At 41.4% G+C, this 19,245-nt stretch overlaps 1 protein-coding gene across 1 annotated transcript; it reads right to left on the bottom strand.

Moving 5' to 3' along the window:
• Nucleotides 3,826–17,372, bottom strand: GCSH (glycine cleavage system protein H). The gene is made up of 5 exons (XM_021097052.1): nucleotides 17,092–17,372; nucleotides 12,825–12,904; nucleotides 11,575–11,638; nucleotides 5,820–5,951; nucleotides 3,826–4,467 (listed from the first exon to the last, which is right to left on the bottom strand). Exons 1-5 carry the CDS (start codon nucleotides 17,237–17,239, stop codon nucleotides 4,370–4,372), a joined length of 522 nt encoding a protein of 173 aa, XP_020952711.1. The 5' UTR covers nucleotides 17,240–17,372; the 3' UTR covers nucleotides 3,826–4,369.

Genomic DNA, 19,245 nt, shown 5'->3' with positions numbered 1-19,245 from the left:
CCCACTTTCGAGCATCCCGAGATGCAGCCAGGGGTGGACTCCTGTGCCCAGTCAGGCATTAGTGGTAGAACCCAACTTCGGTCTGATTCCAAAGCCCCTCTGCTTAATAGTTCTTAAAGTGTGACTATTTCTGCTGGAGAAAAATATTAGAATATAAGCCTCTTATACCACGGTGATTAAAAGCCGTTTGGGAAGATGGGTGTGTACTACGGTTTTTTTCCTACAGAAGGAACAATACTAATTAGAAAGCCTATCAAGTCTTTGGAAAGGCCATATTTTATGACGTATAAATTACGTTATTCTGAGAGGTCAGAAGTGCTTTTCTACTTTTTAAGGTGTTCTTTATCTAACACACACATTTCTGGATCTTTTGTATTTCGCAACTTAGAATTAATGGCATGCCCAAATACTTCTCAAAAGAACAGTACAAAACCGCATACCTCATTCCACTTTTTTGTGTTAAAACATTTTAATCTTAAATTTTAATAGTAGCAAGGGATGTAATATACAGATGATCATGAATGTTGGCATTTTAAAATGTTACATCACTTGGGCTGTTCATCCCCTCTTGCCAATTCATGTATCTATGGATAAATATTACCGTAGATAATTGTTGCCAGAAGGAGACTGATTCAGCCCCTAAGCTGAGTGAAATACTTTGATATGAAGACAAAAGGGGTTTTGTTCTTGCAGTGTCTCTTAACTTTTTAAACCCTTTGCCACACCAGAAATCACATAGCAACAGTTTTTTATTTTTCCCTCTTTTTCTTTCTTTCTTTCTTTTTTAAATTATCAGATGACAGGATTTCCTGTCCTGGCACAGTGGAAACGAATCCAACTAGGAACCATGGAGTTGCGGGTTTGATCCCTGGCCTCGCTCAGTGGGTCAGGGATCTGGCGTGGCTGTGGCTATGGCTGTGGCGGGCAGCAACAGCTCTGATTAGACCCCCTAGCCTGGGAACCTCCATATGCTGAGGGTACTCCCCTAAAAAGACAAAAAAGAAAAAAAAATTAGCGGATGACAGTTTGGTTAGGAAGGATTCCTTCTGTTGAAAACAGAAAATTAACTTGAAGCCACCTGACTAGCAGGATTTGGTACCTCGTCATTAAACAGCATTCTGTTTCTGGGAAGTATACCAAAAGTCTTAACTAAGATTTACTAAATGACTATTAATTAAACTTCTTGACAGTAAGCACATTCTCCTTAGTACTTGTGGAAGTTGGAAGATCTAGCAACTGATTTCCTTCACACTAATCCTGCCTGCATACCTGTTGTAAATGGGCTTAAGTTTAGCAGGTAAAAGTCTGATAGTATGACCGAGCAGAAACATTAAGGGACAAGTGTGTTTGGTTAGTCGCGTTTATAAAAAGCCAAGGTAGAGGGAGAATAAAGATACAAAAGCTCTCTAGTAGAATAAGATCTGAGTTGGCAAAGGAGTGTTTCAAAACAGATGGGGGCAGGAGGTATGTAGAAACAACTTTCCATTCAACTTTGAATCTAAATCTACTCTCAAAAAAGTACTTAAAAGAAAAAAGAGAGAGAGACTGATGGGGATTGGTGGGCATTAGTAAAGCCATGTTACTGGGAAGAAAAAACTAATCTTTGTGTTAAGTGAGAGGCCCCACTGAGAAAGTCTGATGTATAATTAGGTGTGAAATAATACAGTGATTGTTGAGGGGTAATGAGGGAAAAGTTAAAATTAGCATAATTTTAAAAACCAAAGGTGAGTGGTATTCTGACATTTCGGCAGCCCTAAAAAAGCTGCAGAGGAGTTCCCGTTGTGGCTAAGTGGTTAACGAATCTGACTAGGAACCATGAGGTGGCGGGTTCGGTCCCTGCCCTTGCTCAGTGGGTTAATGATCCCGCGTTGCTGTGGCTCTGGTGTAGGCCAGTGGCTACAGCTCCGATTGGACCCCTGGCCTGGGAATCTCCACATGCCACAGGAGTGGCCCAAGAAATAGCAAAAAGACAAAAAAAAAAAAAAAAAAAAAAAAAAAAAAAGCTGCAGAAATTCCAAAATTGGTTTGCTGAGAGTTGATCTGAAATACTACCCTCCTTTTGACCCCAGCATGCCTACATAGAGCCCTCTAGTGGTTTATTAAAACTTAATACTGTCAACTTTTTAAACAACCTGGAAGGTGATATGAAAAAAAATTTTTTAAACACTTCCAGGGTAACCTGTCCCATTTCTTGAATTTTAAAAAATTTTTATTTATATTTATTTGTTTATTGGCTTTTTTAGGGCCACACCCACGGCATGTGGAAGTTCCCAGGCTAAGGGTTAAATCAGAGCTGCAGCTGCTGGCATACATTACAGCCACAGGACACCAGATCCCAGCCACTTCTGCAAGCTACACTACAGCTCATGGTAATGCCCAATCCTTAACCCACCAAGTGAGGCAAGATTGAACCAGCATCCTCATGGATACTAGTCAGATTCGTTTCTGCTGCGCCACAATGGGAACTCCTGATTTCTTGAGTTTTAGTTAATAAAGAGCATTATTCAAAATCTTTAAGCTGCTCTAAGACCAAAACCACTTATAGGAATGAATTCTGAGAATGAAGTCTATTGACTTAGCCCATTTGGAAGCCGTCTAACACCTGCCATTTTCGACAGCACTGTGACAGAAATGAGGGTCGAATTGGCTCTATATTATTAACAGTGAAAGAGCAAGTTGTCATAAAATTCTATTCTTTGAAAAAACTTGCAGTGCGTGTAACGGAGAAAGCGTGTGCATCCTGGAGAAAGGATGGGAGAAAAAAACGTGCCCATCTCTGTAGTCTCAAAGGACAATCAATGATGTCCTTTCTTCTAGAATGGCCATTTTTGCTTCCCACCTTGAGAACATTTATCCTCCCACCCCTTTCCAGATTCCCATTTAAGTATGTTTTACAGTTAACTTACATCTGCTAAGGAAATAAAGAGTGAGCCAGGGAGTTCCCATCATGGCGCAGTGGTTAACTGATCCAACTAGGAAATATGAGGTTGCAGGTTTGATCCCTGGCCTCACTCAGTGGGTTAAGGATCTGGCATTGCTGGGAGCTCTGGTGGAGGTCACAGAAGCAGCTTGGATCCCACATTGCTGTGGCTGTGGCGTAGGCTGGTGGCTACAGCTCCGATTCGACCCCTAGCCTGGGAACCTCCATATGCCATGGTAACAGCCCTAGAAAAGACAAAAAGACCAAAAAAATAAATAAATAAAAAGTGAGCCAGGAAATGTGAAAATCCTAACCACGATTGCCCAATTCTGTAATAATCTCATATCCCCTCGTAATATGTGAAATAGTGGTAGTTAGGGATATGCCCTACCCAGCTCTGGCTCTTATTTAAAGATCAAAGAAGGTAATATATGAATACCTTTAAAACAAGAGTAAATCTAACCATTTAGATGAGCAATTATTACTTATCCCTTTCTATTTCCAAAGCAGATAGTCAAATTAACCTGACTGCTATCAGACATAGCTTAGCCTTCATAGGGCCATTGGCACAATTCTGGAAAGAATGGAAGCCTTATATGAGTGTTGTTTAGCTTTAAAGATGCCATGTGCTATGCTGAGCAAAATTTCACCTTTTCTTGTTTTTTACTCATCTCTCTTCTAACTTAGCATGATAGAAAAAACTAGCAGTGATTTATTTTTCTTTAATATTAGAGACCAAAAAATAGTACTTTCTGCTATCATGCTATCAAGCAGTTAGATCTCTGCTTTTTATGGCTTAAATAGCCTTTAAAAAGAAGTTTCCATATGTTAAAATTAGCATCTTTAACAAATACTAGCACAGTCACTAAATGAAATTTTAACAGCAAAACGAAAACCATGATTAATCAAGTTGAATATTTTATTAAACGTTTCCTTATTTTTCTGCAAGACTGTTGCTTCACTGTATAAAAATAGCACCAGCAAACACAATATATGGCGAAATTAAGATAGTAATGTTCTTCATTGACACTGTACAACTAACAAAAATTTTTCTCCAAAGCCAGTTATTTCCAGTGGAAAGTTCATTAAGTACTTTGACCCAAATCCAGGGGCGGCAAGCAAGTTACAATATTATATATATATATAAGGCTTAAGGGAACAGTGTTATCCTTGAATTATGTAATTTTCTAAGTAGTTTTACCAAAGATAATTTCAAGAATTCTGAATATTCTAACTGGAGCCTAGTCTAAAAATCATAGAGTGCTGTGCAAAAGATGCATAGTGTTTATTTGAAGTTATTAGGAAGTTAAGGGGTATTTTTTTCTGGTAACATTGTTGTAAGTAGTTTCTTTTGCTAAAAGTTGCTTTTTAAAAATCTATCCACCACTAATTTAAGACAACTGTGCTAGATTAAGTTGTTTCAAACTAGTTTATTTAGGGGTTCCACTTTCACTCCTCAATAGATTTTATGTATTTCTCGTATGCTTCTTCACTCATTAGTTCATCCAGTTCTGAAGGGTTACTGAGTGTCATCTTGATCAGCCAACCTGCAACCAAAAAAAAAAAAAAAGTATCTTATATTCCAAATTACCTTAAAGAAAAAGTCAAATTCATTCCAAATGTCAATTTTGAGTGCCTCAAAATTAATCTTTATTCTTACATAAATTGTTAATTTTTTGTTCAAAGGGCTTTAAATTTTATCCTTAAGAATCTCCTTTCAGGGAGTTCCCATTGTGGCTCAGCGGAAATGAATCTGACTAGTATCTGTGAGGATACAGGTTCCATCCCTGGCCTTGCTCAGTGGGTTAAGGATCCTGCACTGCCATGAGCTGTGATGTAGGTCACAGATGTGTCTCTGATCTGGCGTTGCTGTGGCACAGGCCAGTGGCTACAACTCCAATTCGACCCCTAGTCTGGGAACCTCCACATGCTATAGGTATGGCCCTAAAAAGACAAAAAAAGAAGAAGAAGAAGAAGAAAAGAACATCCTTGCATATAACTAGAAGAACCAGGGAGATTCTACCATAATGGATTAAGAATTCTTAGACTGTAATAAGCATTAAGAACTGACAATGAATGTAAAAAATGATGGATAAATTTTATACTGATTTGCAAAATGCAGATTGTATTTCATAGGCCATAATATGTAGATATTCCTTTTAGGAATATTACAGCTGTAAATTTATCAGAATTGCCAGCCATGCTATTTGGTTAAAAAAATTATTGCAATCTCAAGTTAATATTTTTAAATCCCACCAAAAAAAAAAAAAAAAAAAAAAAAAAAAAAAAAAAAAAAAAAAAGAACTGACAATGAAGATGTTACATAAGGTTCCAAATATACAAAGCCAGTTATATCTTTCCATGGCTAAAGGAACAGTGGTGCTATAACTACTGAGATGCATGTCATTAAAAAGCAGTATAACTAGCAGAAAAATCCTTGGGGGGGGGTCTCAATTCATCTATAAAATGAGAAAAAAGGGCTGCTGGCTTACCTTACTAGGTTATTATGAAGAAGAAAATATGAGGCAAGTGAAAATTAATGCAATAAATATTATTCTTTTCACTACTTACATCACATAATGTGACTGGATACTTTATGACTAAAGAGGTGAATACTTTGCAAGTGTTTCCATTGAGTCTACACTATGATACTAAGAATGCTGTAAAATAAGGCAGTTTTTTTTTTATTGAGAGAGATCTTAAACCATAACCTTATATGTTCAGCTAATCTGTTTTTTTAATTAATTTTTTATGTGCGTTTTCCTTTTTTAAAGCAGAATATCTTTATTTAGTACAAAGTATGAAAAGAAGTCACAATCAGCCAAAGCTCGCTTTAAACTCTAGATTAAACATTAACTGCAGTAAATAATCTTTTAAAAAATTCCTAGCAACAACTTACCATCTTCATAACAAGATTTGTTGACAAGTCCTGGATTTTCTGCTAGAGCTTCATTAATTGCAGTTACTTCTCCTGATAGAGGAGAATAGAGTTCACTAGCAGCTTTCACACTTTCCAAAGCACCGAACTCTTCTAAATTGAGAAAATTGAAGAAAATATAAATGTCAAAAGTTAGCAACCCCAAGACAAAATATGGAGAAGTGATCACATCTAATACAGTCATGATAAAAAGTTCTAAATATCCTTAATTAAAATGAAGTGACATACCTCATCAGATCAACCTTCCTGCATATAACAAGTAAAAACCCTTAAGCAAAACCTGATGTAGAGTGACCAAAAGGGGGGTCAGTCCTTGAAAGAAAGGACCCAACGTGGGTGAGATCTTCATTTATACAGTTTGTAAAGTGGCAAGAAGTAGAGATGAAATTCTAGAAAGAGTAAAGTACACTCTGGTTTAGAAAAAAAGTACTCAACCAGAAGATCTTAAAATGACCCAAAGACCCACATGTTGGAATTAGCAGAGAACCTTACAGTAGCTATTATAAGTAAGAGAGACTAAAAGGAGAGCCCCAAACTCTGCCTGGGTCTCTGATGACCCCTGAACCATGTGTGCATAGGGAAGAAGCTAAGTGTCCTAGCCAAGGCTAAAAGAATCAAACTAAGATTTTAGCTGCCACCCACCACAAGGGAAACAAATGTTTTACAGTATGGGTAAAAAAAGGTCAAGAAAAAAACTGTGAAAACCAACAAAAGCCCAAGTTTCTACCTTAGGAAGTAAGAAAAAGAGCACATTAAATCTAAGCAGGTTGGAGGAAGATACAAAAGAACAAATGAGTTTCCCTTGTGGCACAGCGGAAACAAATAAGTCTAACTAGGAACCATGACATTGTGGGTTTGATCCCTGGCCTTGCTCAGTAGGTTAAGGATCTGGCATTGCCGTGAGCTGTGGTGTAGGTCGCAGATGCGGCTTGGATCTGATGTTGGCTGTGGTATAGGCCGGCCATTACAGCTCCAATTCAACCCCTAGCCTCAGAACCTCCCTATGCCAAGGGTGCGGCCCTAAAAAGCAGAAAAAAAAAGAAAGAAAAAAACCCAAACCAACAAAAGAACAAATGAAATGGAAAATAGAGAAAATTCAACATAGTAAAAATTTGGTTCTTTCAAAAGGTTGATAAAATAGCCAGTAAGACGATTGAGAAAATCACCACGCATGAAGGAATAAAAAAGGATTCTTTACTACAGATCTTATGGATATAAAAGGATAATTAGTGAAAAACAATGATCATCTTTATGCTGAATATAACAACATGAAATGGAAAAATTCCTAAAAAAAACTTCACTAACAAAATCAATGTAAGATAATATAGACTATCTGAGTATTTTTTAAAGAAATTAAATTTAGGAGTTCCCGTCGTGGCGCAGTGATTAACGAATCCGACTAGGAACCATGAGGTTGCGGGTTCGGTCCCTGCCCTTGCTTAGTGGGTTAACGATCCGGCGTTGCCGTGAGCTGTGGTGTAGGTTGCAGATGCGGCTCGGATCCCGCGTTGCTGTGGCTCTGGCGTAGGCCGGTGGCTACAGCTCCGATTCAACCCCTAGCCTGGGAACCTCCATATGCCGCGGAAGCGGCCCAAGAAATAGCAGCAACAACAACAACAACAAAAGACAAAAACACACACACACACAAAAAAGAAATTAAATTTATACAAAAAGCTTCTCACAAAGAAATCTGGCTCATATTCCACTGGTTAATTCTATTATTTAGGCAGAGCTTCTGTGCCTGCCCGCTTTCACCTCTCACAAGTGTCCTATCTTAATAAATCTTTCTTGCCTATCAAAAAACATTCTATCATTCTATCAAACATTTAAAGAAATAGTACTAATCTTGCACATTCTTTCAGGAAAAGAAAATATGTGGGAACTTTTCCAAAGTTATTCTGTGAGGCCTATACAACAGATTCCAAAATTTGACAAAGCCATTGTAAGAAAAGACCAGTATCTCTCATGAACATAATGAAAATGTTATTAGCAAATCAAACCAAGCAGTATGTTTGTTTGGTGGTAGGGGCCGTTTTGGCTGTGCCTATGGCATGAAGAAGGTCCCTGGTCAGGGTCTGAACCTGTGCCACAGTAGTGACAGTACCTAATCCTTAACCTGCTGAGCCACCAGGAAACTCCAGCTATGTTTGTTTTGTTTTGTTTTGTTTTGGGTCTGGTTTTTTTTTTTTTGCTTTTTCGGGGCCGCACCTACAGCAAGTGCAAGTTCCCAGGCTAAGAGTCAAATTGGAGCTGCAGCTGCCAGCCTACAGCACAGCTCACAGTAATGCTAGATCCTTAACCCACTGAACCACAATGGGAATTCCCAGCAATATATTTTAAAAGAGATAATTTCTGTATCATGACAACCAGAACTGCAAGGTTGGTTCAACATTCAGAAATGAATCATCACTTATCACATTAACAATCTATCATGTCAAAAGACAGAGAAAATAATTTGACAAAAATTCAACATCCATGCACAGTAATTCTCAGCAAACTAGATAAGAAAGGAACCTCTTCAACTGATGATGGGCATCTATGAAAAACCCCAAAGCTCAATATCATACCTAATGATGAAATGTTAAAGCTTCCTCTCCTAAGGTCAGGTCTACTCTTACCACTTTTATTCAACATTATCCTGAGAGGTCTGGACAGTGCAATAAAGCAAGAGAAGAAACAGAATGCATAAAGATTGAAAGTTAGAAATACAACTTTTATATTATTGCTTACATGAAAGATTCAAAGGAATCTACAAAGCTCTACAAGAGCCAGTGAATAAAGCCTGAACATGAAAGTTAAAACTGTATGAAATTTCAAGAAGACACGGAGAATATCTTTGTGAACCTTGGTATAGGCCAGGGTGCCCCACTTTCTCAGTTCACAGTGCCCCTAGTGTTTCAGTCAACGTTTTATGGTGATCCCTAGACCAAAACAAACACCTAACATCTCAGTTTATTAAGAGGTCAGGTCCAAACTACTTAGTAAAAAATTTTCATTCTTAATTACAGTTTACAGATATGTGTGTCTGGTGCATACCCTGTAAGTTCTCCACTGGGGAATTAGGTCACACCAACTGCTGCTCTACCTGATGTTCCATGCTGACTATACTGTATTTGTTTCAAAGATATGTGTTACCCAAAGTAATACAGTAAGATCTAACATTGAAATTGTTAACTGCATTGAATATTTATTTGTGCTGTGTCCAACAAATGTTAAAAATTAAAAATAACCCAAAGCACCTCATGGCACGGGTATACAGTCTGAGAACCACAGAGACAAAGATTTCTTAGAGAAGGCACAATGTCCTATACAAAAATATGGCAAAGTATTCATAAAATACACTATCTGGAAAAGGACTTGTGTCTAGAATTTATTAAAGGATGCCTAAAAAAAACCACTGGTAAAAAGATAACTCAAATAAAAAATAAGACACTTCACAAAAAAAAGATGTGAGTGGCAAAAAGCACATGGAAAGAAAGATGCTAAAAATATAAAATGGTGTAACTACTTTGGTAAACTGGTTGGTAGTTTCTTATAAAGTTAAACATATACATACACTGTAAGACAAATTCCACTTACCCAAGAGAAAGGAAGACAAAGACATATACCACTAAAATCTATCAATAGGAGAAAGGATAAAAATATGTTATATTCGTACAATGGGATATTTTCTGGCAATAAAAAAGCAAATTACTGATCATTCAATATGAATGATTCTCAAAATCATGACATTAGACAAAAGAAGCCAGACATGGGAGTCCCCGTTGTGGCTCAGCAGCTTAAGAACCCAGCAAGTATCCATGAGGATGCGGTTTGATCCTGGCCTCGCTCAGTGCCTTAAGGATCCGGGGTTTCCACAAGCTGTGGCATAGGTCACAGATGTGGCTTGGACCTGGTGTTGTTGTGGCTGCAGTGTAGGCCGGCAGCTGCAGCTGCAATTGTACCCCTAGCCTGGGAACTATAATATGCTGCAGGTACAGACCTAAAAATAAAGAGCCGGACAATACATTTTTAAGCACAAGATGTAGGTTCATGCTGCTCATTTGCTATAAAGAAATGTTCAGAAACTTCTAATACCCTGTTTCAGGGCAGCAGAGTGGGTACACAGAATAAAATATGATTAAAGAAAACAAGAATATACAGAAAAAAAGAAAAATGAATAAAGATTGTCAATCACAAGGGACTTACTACATGAGAAGAGGTTTCTAGGAATACCTTCAAAATGAGAGATATGGCCTATATTACATAATGGCTAAGCAGGATATTGAGAGCCAGGAAGCAGAAAAAGTTTAAATAAATAAGATAAATGAGAGAGAAAGTTTAAACAGAAAAAGACATGACTGACACTGTCAAAGATATTTAGAAAACAGACACTTAAATTCTGTAGGGCTATCTTATATATGTCAAGGAACCCATGAATAATATACGTGGTTCTGCTGGCTGACATTTATCAAGCACTAATCTTAGGCTGGACATTATGCTAATTTCTCCCCCCCCCCCTTTTTTTAAATTTAATGGCCGCACACAGATCTGAGCCACAGCTGTGACTTATGCCACAAGTGCAGCAACACAGGATCCTTTAACCCATTAAGCCCCGCCAGGAATTGAACCTGTACCTCCTGCAGCAACCTAAGCCACTGCAGTTGGATTCTTAACCCACTGTGCCATGGTGGGAACTGCACTAATTTCATATTTAATCCTTAAAACTATTCTATGAGGTAAGCTTTATTATCCCAACCTACAAATGAGACCTGTATTAAATTCCCCAGAATCACACAGCTGACATGTTGAAGGGCCAGGATTTAAAACTAGATTTTGACTCATGGAGTTCCTGTCGTGGCGCAGTGGTTAACGAATCTGGTTAGGAACCATGAGGTTGCAGGTTTGATCCCTGGCCTCGATCAGTGGGTGAAGGATCCAGCGTTGCCGTGAGCTGTGGTGTAGGTCGCAGACGTGGCTCAGATTCTGAGTTGCTGTGGCTGTGGTGTAGGCTGGCAGCTATAGCTCCGATTCGACCCCTAGCCTGGGAACCTCCATATGCCGTGGGAGTAGCTCAAGAAAAAGGCAAAAAGACAAAAAACAAAAAAACAAAAAAAACCCCACTAGATTGACTCATGAGCCCATGTTCTTTGCTGATATTCTTTACTGCCTCCAAAGAAAAACAAATTTTATTTCTTAAACTTCAGCAGTGTGTGGCAGGGAGGGTGCTAAGAGCCATTTCCCTCTACTTCTTCCTACATTTCATATAAAGGCTAAAAATGCTTATTATTCTCCTCACCATCATTTCTTACAATTAAGGGTGGCAGTGCAACCCAGACCTGGTGAAACAGATGAGAAAAGATGTACCAAGAGATTCCTGGTTGAAATGTTTTTTCCCAATTAAGAAATGAAGAAGGAGAGACTGTCCTCTTCCTGCTTTTGCCTTGTGTCATTTGAGACTGTGATGCCTGAAGAGTCTGCTATTTTATGACCTTTGGCACGCTAAGGCAGGAAGAGTACCAGAGGTTATGTCCTTGATAACCTTCTGTAGCTACCTATTTCCAGGGCTGCTGCTTCAAGATATAACGAAGCCCTGTTCATTCTACTCTGATTTACGTTTCCTCATACTTGAGGAAAAAGCACTGTAAATGATCCTGGGTGCAAACAAGTTATCATTCAAGTTTAAGAAAATTCATGGCATGAATCATGTCAAACCAGGTTGAGAAAAAACCCTCACCTTGTTTGTTCAATTTTGTCCCAACTTCGGGCAGACTACAGTAAACAACATCTCCCAAAGCTTCCTTTAAAACAAAAAAACACAAACCTTTAAGAAATCAAATTAAACCTAGAAAACAGGAACAAACCAAACACTGAAAACTTTTAATTCAGATAATACATACTTTATACTTAAAGGGCCAAATTCTTTGGTTTTTCTTAGAGAACACTTTATGCTTTTCCACCTCTTCCGTTTTTTGTTTTCTTTTTTGCCATTTCTTGGGCCGCTCCGTCGGCATATGGAGATTCCCAGGCTAGGGGTCGAATCGAAGCTGCAGCCACCCACCTACGCCACAGCAACGCAGGATCCAAGCTGCGTCTGCGACCTACACCACAGCTCACGGCAACGCTGGATCGTTAACCCACTGAACAAGGGCAGGGACCGAACCCGCAACCTCATGATTCCTAGTCGGATTCGTTAACCACTGAGCCATGACGGGAACTCCTCCACCTCTGCATTTTACGGAGATGGTTTCCCCTGCTGCATCTGCTGAAATCCTACACGTTGATTCAGTACCTCACAGTGCTTATACCTTGACTCTAATAAGAAGGGATCTCTCCATCATGTGAGTGGCCTTGAACCACTCAAGTCATCCATCATGTAATGTTTTGTATGTTGTTTTCCAGGTAGGTGATTCCCCCTCAGAGAGAAACTCCAGGAGGTAAGGACAATCAATACTTATGCAATATTTCAACACAGCATTCTGTACTGGGCCTCAGTAGGTACAGAGATATGCCAATAAAGATCCACCTAGGACTGATACTCTTCTAAGGGCCTTTAAAGGGCTCAAAATACCAAGGGCAACAAAAAAGACAAAAAAAAAAAAAAAAAAAAAAAGGAGTTCCCGTCGTGGCGCAGTGGTTAACGAATCCGACTAGGAACCATGAGGCTGCGGGTTCAATCCCTGCCCTTGCTCAGTGGGTTAACGATCCGGCGTTGCCGTGAGCTGTGGTGTAGGTTGCAGACGCGGCTCGGATCCAGCGTTGCTGTGGCTCTGGCATAGGCCGGTGGCTCCAGGTCCGATTCGACCCCTAGCCTGGGAACCTCCATATGCCGCGGGAGCGGCCCAAGAAATAGCAACAACAACAACAAAAAAGACAAAAAAAAAAAAAAAAAAAAAAAAAATACCAAGGGGACAATTTTCAAAAGGTAAAGACAATCCACTTTAGGCAAGAGAAGACTGTTTTCAGTATTGCAAGACAATCTAATACCTGTGCAAAATTGCTGATTCCTACTGTTCCAATGCCGTTTTCTGTTGTTATCCATTCATGTTTGTCTGTGAATTTTCGCACTAAAATAGAAGAGAAGTATTTTAGAAAAGTAGTGGCATCACTTCTTAAAAACTTTTTTTTTCCTATCAATGCTGTCAAAAGACAAGACCTTCCTAGTATTTGTGTTTGACTCATTGGCACTGACTTTCTGCTGTGGCGCAGTGTATTTTTTTTTTTTTTTTTTTTTTTGGTCTTTTTGCCTTTTTTTTCTAGGGCCGCACCTGTGGCATATGGAGGTTCCCGAGCTAGGAGTCTAATCGGAGCTGTAGCCAGAGCCGAGTCTGCAACCCATACTACAGCTCATGGCAACGCTGGATCCTTAACCCACTGAGCGAGGCCAGGGATCGAACCCGCAACCTCATGGTTCCTACTCAGATTCGTTAACCACTGAGCCATGACGGGAACTCCTGTGGCGCAGTGTATTAAGGATCCAACTTGTCTCTGTGGCATTACCAGTTCAATCCCCAGAAAGGGTTAAGGATCCATCATTGCTGTATCTGTGGCGCAGGCTGCAGACGCTTGGATTCGATCCCTGGTCCAGGAACTTCCATATGCTGCAGGTGTGGCAGAAAAAGAAAACAAATAAAAATAAATAATGTGCCTCTTTAGGTAGAGCTGTGTAGACTCTTAATAGGAATAAAACCGACCTGGAAAATTATAACTTGACTAAGTTCATGATTCCACTTTAAATTCAAGCCTGCCCTTAAAGTGGCTACTATCGTTTAAAGAAGCAAATTATAGGATCAGAATTCAACAGTCACGTCAGAACTAAGACATTAACGAGTGGAAAGGCAAGCTCTGCTTCCACCAACATCCACTAGACAGGTTAGCCCTTGGCTTTATAGAGCTGCTTCTCTTCAAAGACATGGTCAAACTATTCAATGATCCCTTGAAGAAAAACCTACCAGATTTCAAGTCTTTTAAAAAAAAATTACTTAGGATTTAATGTTAAAAGTGTTTACTTTAAAGAATAAATTTTTAGGAGTTCCCGTTTGTGGTGCAGCGGAAACTAATAGGACTGGGAAGCATGAGGTTGCGGGTTCGATCCCTGGCCTCACTCAGTGGGTTAAGGATCTGGTGTTGCCATGAGCTGTGGTGTAGGCAGCAAACGCGGCTCAGATCTGGCATTGTTGTGGCTGTAGGGTAGGCTGGCAGCCATAGCTCCAATTAGACTCCTAGACTGGGAACCTCCATATGCCACGGGCGTGGCCCTAAAAAGACAAAAGACAAAAGTAAATAAATAAATAAATAAATAATAAAATAAATTTTTTAAAAAGCATTTGTTATCTTCTTAGGTACATACCACATTCTGAAGTGTAGTATTTTTCCAATAATAAATAAGTTAATAAGATAATAATAAAGTTAATAATGGTTCATTAAATCTAATCCTTTTTTGGTCTTTTGTCTATACCACAACTACAGCAACTTGGGATCTGAGCCACATCTGGGACCTACACCTCAGCTCATGGCAACGCCAGATCCTTAACCCACTGAGTGAGGCCAGGGATCAAACTGCATCCTCATGGATACTAGTCAGATTTGTTTCTGCTAAGCCACAATGGGAACTCCCTAATACTGTTTTAAAATACAAATTGCTGGTTTCCTCTTACCCCTTCCTTACCCAAAAGATAGGTGTACTTATATTAAATTGCTTTGATTGCCTAGCTGTGATATGCAGCAGAATGTAAAGTTATTAACATTACTTTCTTTTACCTCTAATCATTAAAAAACTTTAATTTCTGGAGTTCCCCCTGTGGTTCAGTAGGTTAAGTATCTAGCATTACAAGGAGGGTGCGGCTCGGATCCGGATCCTGCGTTGCTGTGGCGTAGGCCGGCAGCTGCAGCTCCAATTCACCCCTTAGCCTGGGAAGGTCTGTATGCCATAGGTGCAGCTCTAAAAAGAAAGTAACAACAACAAAACCCAAAAAACTTTAATGTCATACTCTTCAATGGAAGAGGTTGCAAAATCTGTCAGAGTAAATTGCTTTGCTTCCTTCCATTTGAAATTACTTCGGGTAATCTGTTGTTTCCCTAAGGTTAAGGCTTGTACTTAGTGTTCTGACTATAGCACTCTCCCCATCACCTTTTTTTTGACTCAGATATTAACTTAGAAGCTTTTCCTGCCAGGAGCCTTACCTAGCCTCTCGAGGGTGGGTCCCAGGGCCATCCAACCTGCTCCCCTAGCACTCTGCACCACTTTCCCACCCTGACCCCCAACACACTTAACATGCTGTAGACACAGCCCTTTCATCAGTTTCCTCCAGGCAATAGACCAAGGACAAAGCAAGCAAAAGCAGGGTTTACCTCATTTCTATTCTCAGTTCTAAACACAATGCTGGGCATATAGCAAATACTCAAAAGTTGGTGTGAAGTAATTTTTTTTTCTTTCTGCCTTTTCTAGGGCCGCTCCCTCGGCACATGGAGGTTCCCAGGCTAGGGGTCTAATCCGAGCTGTAGCCGCCGGCCTACACCACAGCAACACCAGATCCAAGACATGTCTGGGACCTACACCACAGCTCATGGCAACGCCAGATCCTTAACCCACTGAGCAAGGCCAGGGATCGAACCCACAACCTCATGGTTCCTAGTCGGATTCGTTAACCACTGAGCCACGATGGGAACTCTGTGAATTTTTTAAAGTTTAAGAGGATTCTCACGCAGCAAAACATCTAGTACATAGATAACCTTAGTATAGTAAGAGTGCCCTCATACTCAGTTTAGCAACTGAGCAACCGTAAGTTTAGAGGAAAAGGCGGCAACATTGAAGGTAAATGTACCTAGGTCCCCTTGACTTCAAAGGCCATTAAATCTTTGTACTAGGCCATGCAATTTAGGCTAAAGACAATGATTAGTTCAATTCTCCTTTAACCCTTGGCCCAACAGGAGAAAAGTGGACAGGAGAATAGGTAAATAATTACTTTCTTCTGAGCCTTGGAAAGCATGGGTTTTGGCCCAGAAAATTAGGCATTTTGAATAATTTAGTAAAAGTTTGCATTTTCCTCCTTTCAAAGTTACTAAGTCAGATAAACTATATTAACATTTGGTCAATTTTCCACTATTTATTTGATTCTATACACTAATATTTAAAAGCAAGTAACAGCTTATAGGTACAGCAGTTACACATTATTTCATTGCATCCAACAAGTCTGTAAAGTAGGGACTGTCATTTCCATTCTTCTGGTCAGACTCAGAGAAGTTAAGTGACTCTGCCTAAGACCACATAGCTCATAAGGCGTGGAGCCAAAACTGGAACTCATTCTCTGGTATTAACGAAAACCTAGATGTTCAGCTAGATCATGGGTATTGATATCTTGGGCAATATTTAATTAGATAACGTGAAAATGCATAAAGCTAGTGACAGGATAACGCTGAATATCCAGAAAACATAGGCTTGATATTCAGTTCTTATCTGAGAAACGGTTTTCCTTTATACTCAAGTGGCTAATGCGTTGCTGCGTGGGCACCAACAGAGCCGAGGGATTACACTCTGCAGTAACTGTCAAGTATTGGTGCAAGAAGAAACCCGTTTTTCCGCTGGGATAGCTTGTACTAAAGGGGCACAGATGGCCCAGACAATTAGGGGCAGGTGTCCCAGTTAAGTCCTCAGTTCAGCCTAACACACATCCATGCATGACTCAATATATACTTTAGCAGAACGTTCTATGTCGTAGAGTCCATCCACTCTATCTCACTGTTCCAGGAAAAGCTGTCTTCAAAGTGAGGCTGGTTTAGCTAGTAAAGACCTAGAACCAGTGCTTTAAATTTCAGTAGATGCTCTTGCTTTAATTTTACTTAAGAATTCTCAGTGACGATCCGTGTAGCAAAGTAGAGCCTATTATTTCTCTCCATTCTTAGGGTCCACCATGCTCACAAACGCGAGAAACCTAAGGTCACGAAGGAGGCCAGAGACGCTTGCCCCGGTCTCCAGCAGCGAGAAGCTGCCATTCCTGCAGGAACCAGCCTCGAGTGTTCTCCAGGCCTCCGGGTCCCCCAGCTCCCGGCCATCAGGACAATGGCTGCAGGGTCGTCCATGCCACTTAAGGAGGGGAGCAGCGGCCACGCAACACGGGATCCCCGGAATAAAAAGCGTGCGCAGGGGTCGTCCCGCTTGACCCGGAGCGATCAGTAGCGGGGATCGAGGTAAGGGTCGAGGCCCTAGCTTCCTTCGAGGCAGCCCTGCCAGCCCCACGTGCCCGCCCGCACTTACCCGAGAGCAGAGCAGGGCTGGTGCGCAGCAACCGGATGGCGCCCGCCTGCAGCCCCCAAGGCCGCGGCAGGCAGGGCGCTGCGGGTGCAGAGACGGCGCGTAGGTTGGAGACTGCAGCCCGCAGAGTCCGAGCCGCTCGCAGCGCCATGTTCGCCGGGGTACAGAGGGTCGCGACGGAGCACCTCCAGCACCCCGGCCACTGGGGGGCGGGGCGGAGTGGGGGCGGGCTTAGGCCTAGGCCGGCGCGAGCCGGAGCGAGCTGGCTGGATCGGGGCTCGGGGGCGGGGCCCAGGCGGGGCGGGGCAGGTCCCGATAGGCCTGTACGCGGGAGGGGTGTGTCCCGGAAAGGGCGGGGATGCGGAGCGGAGGACTAGCGCGGCAGGGCAGAGCCCCGGCTCATAGGGGGCGGGGCGGGGCGGGGCCGGGCCGGGCCTCCCGGGGAGGGACGGAGGAAGGCCTGGGGCGTCGCTTCTAGGCTGGGGAACTGGCTAGGTCAGCTGTTCTGGCCTCCCACTGGGCTTTGCGGAGGGCTCCAGGCAAGGGTGGTTCTGCTGGGCTCTCGGGCTCTGGTAACCCGAGGGGACGCAGGGTTCTCCTAGTCTTGTTAAAAGGTGCGGTTCTGTTCTTCTTCAGAGGATCAGGGTCCCCCAGAGCAGAGATTCATAGCAGGTCCAAACGATCATTCCACCCAAAGATGGTTGTTGGGCATTAGTCAAAAGCGCTCTGACCCAAATGCAGTTTCTCTTTGACTTTCTGAAATTTTGAAAACCGTCCAGGAACCCACTTTATGACCTTGCAAATCCCCAAAGACCCATGGTCCCCAAACAGGACACACAGACTCATGAGACACAGAGGGACAAGGACTTGAGCAAGGGTCAGGAGTGGCTTCTTGCTGGAGTGTGGACTGGAGCCAGTCAGCTAATGCTGGAGCAATCAAAAGGCAGGGAGTTGAGACCCATCTGATCAGTTCCTTACTTCAGCAGTCCTGGGAGGAAAGCCTTTCGAGAAAAGCAGAAGACTCATCCCACCCAATCCAAGGAGGCAGGAAATAATTAAGTTTTGGGAAAGACCTCACCTTTAACACAGATTTTATGGGGAGGGCATGAATCAGCAAGGAAGCATTGGAGTAAAAGACAAGTAAAAAGCACCTCCATCTCCACACGTTCAGTATTACAAAGTGGACAGCATTCTCTTTTTAAAACGCTCCAAACCCTTCAGGCAGGTATTATGGTTAACTAACTTGCCCAGGGTGGAATGGGGAAGGCATTTTGTGGCTTAAGCAGCTACTAGGTGGCAGTAGCAGAACTGCACTTCTGATTCACAACCAACTGCTTTATTATTATTTTTTTTAATTTAAATCTTTTTTTTTTTTTTTTTTTTTGCTTTTTTGCTCTTTAGGGCCAGACCCATAGCATATGGAGGTTCCCAGGCTAGGGGTTGAATCAGAGCTACAGCTGCTGGCCTATACCACAGCCACATCAATGCCAGATCTGAGCCACATCTGCAACCTACACTACAGCTCATGGCAACTGCCTGATCCTTAACCCATTGAGCAAGGCCAGGGATTGAACCCACAACCTCATGGATCCTAGTTGGATTTGTTTCCGCCCTGCCACAGTGGGAAGTCCCACAATCAACTGCTCTTAAACTCTGTTCTACTTGCCTCTCTTTGGGATGCTGCCTGGCTCACAGTGGTCTACTCTAATCTCCAGATCTTAGTTAGTTTCCATAATGTCAGTGTTCTGTTTTTAGTGTTTTGTTATAAGCCAGTGCAGCATAATGAAAGCTATGCTCTAAAATATTTATTCCCAGCTCCTCTGATTCATTTGGTGCAAAGAACAAGATCACGTATCACTGTGTGGGTTATATCACAGTTCCTTATGCCAAAGCAACAGGAAATGTGTTTTATTTTTCAATTGTAGAAAATGTTGAGAAGATAAAAAAAATTTTTTCCCAGCTGGTTTTCTTTGTAACATCCATGGCTTGAGATTTGAAAGGTCGTCTCATTGCACAGTTGGTACAGGCACCTGAAAATGCAGGTGGTCATTTCTTTCAGGTGTCTCATAGAGTCCAGCTCATCTCTTTGAGTGAGTTTTTTTTTTCTCTCAAAACAATACAATTGAAGGAGTTTCTTTTTTCTTTTCTTTCTTTCTT

Source organism: Sus scrofa, chromosome 6 (assembly GCF_000003025.6).
Source record: "Sus scrofa isolate TJ Tabasco breed Duroc chromosome 6, Sscrofa11.1, whole genome shotgun sequence".
In the NCBI taxonomy this organism is placed as follows: Eukaryota; Metazoa; Chordata; class Mammalia; order Artiodactyla; family Suidae; genus Sus; species Sus scrofa.
This window is presented reverse-complemented; position numbering and strand designations above follow the sequence as displayed.

Coding starts and splice junctions, on each gene's coding strand:
- GCSH (XM_021097052.1), bottom strand. CDS start 17,239: ATGGCGCTGCGAGCGGCTCGGACTCTGCGGGCTGCAGTCTCCAACCTA. Junction 5,952..11,574: donor GACAAAATTGAACAAACAAG/GTGAGGGTTTTT, acceptor TTCTCAATTTAG/AAGAGTTCGGTGCTTTGGAA. Junction 4,468..5,819: donor CAAATCTTGTTATGAAGATG/GTAAGTTGTTGC, acceptor TTTTGGTTGCAG/GTTGGCTGATCAAGATGACA.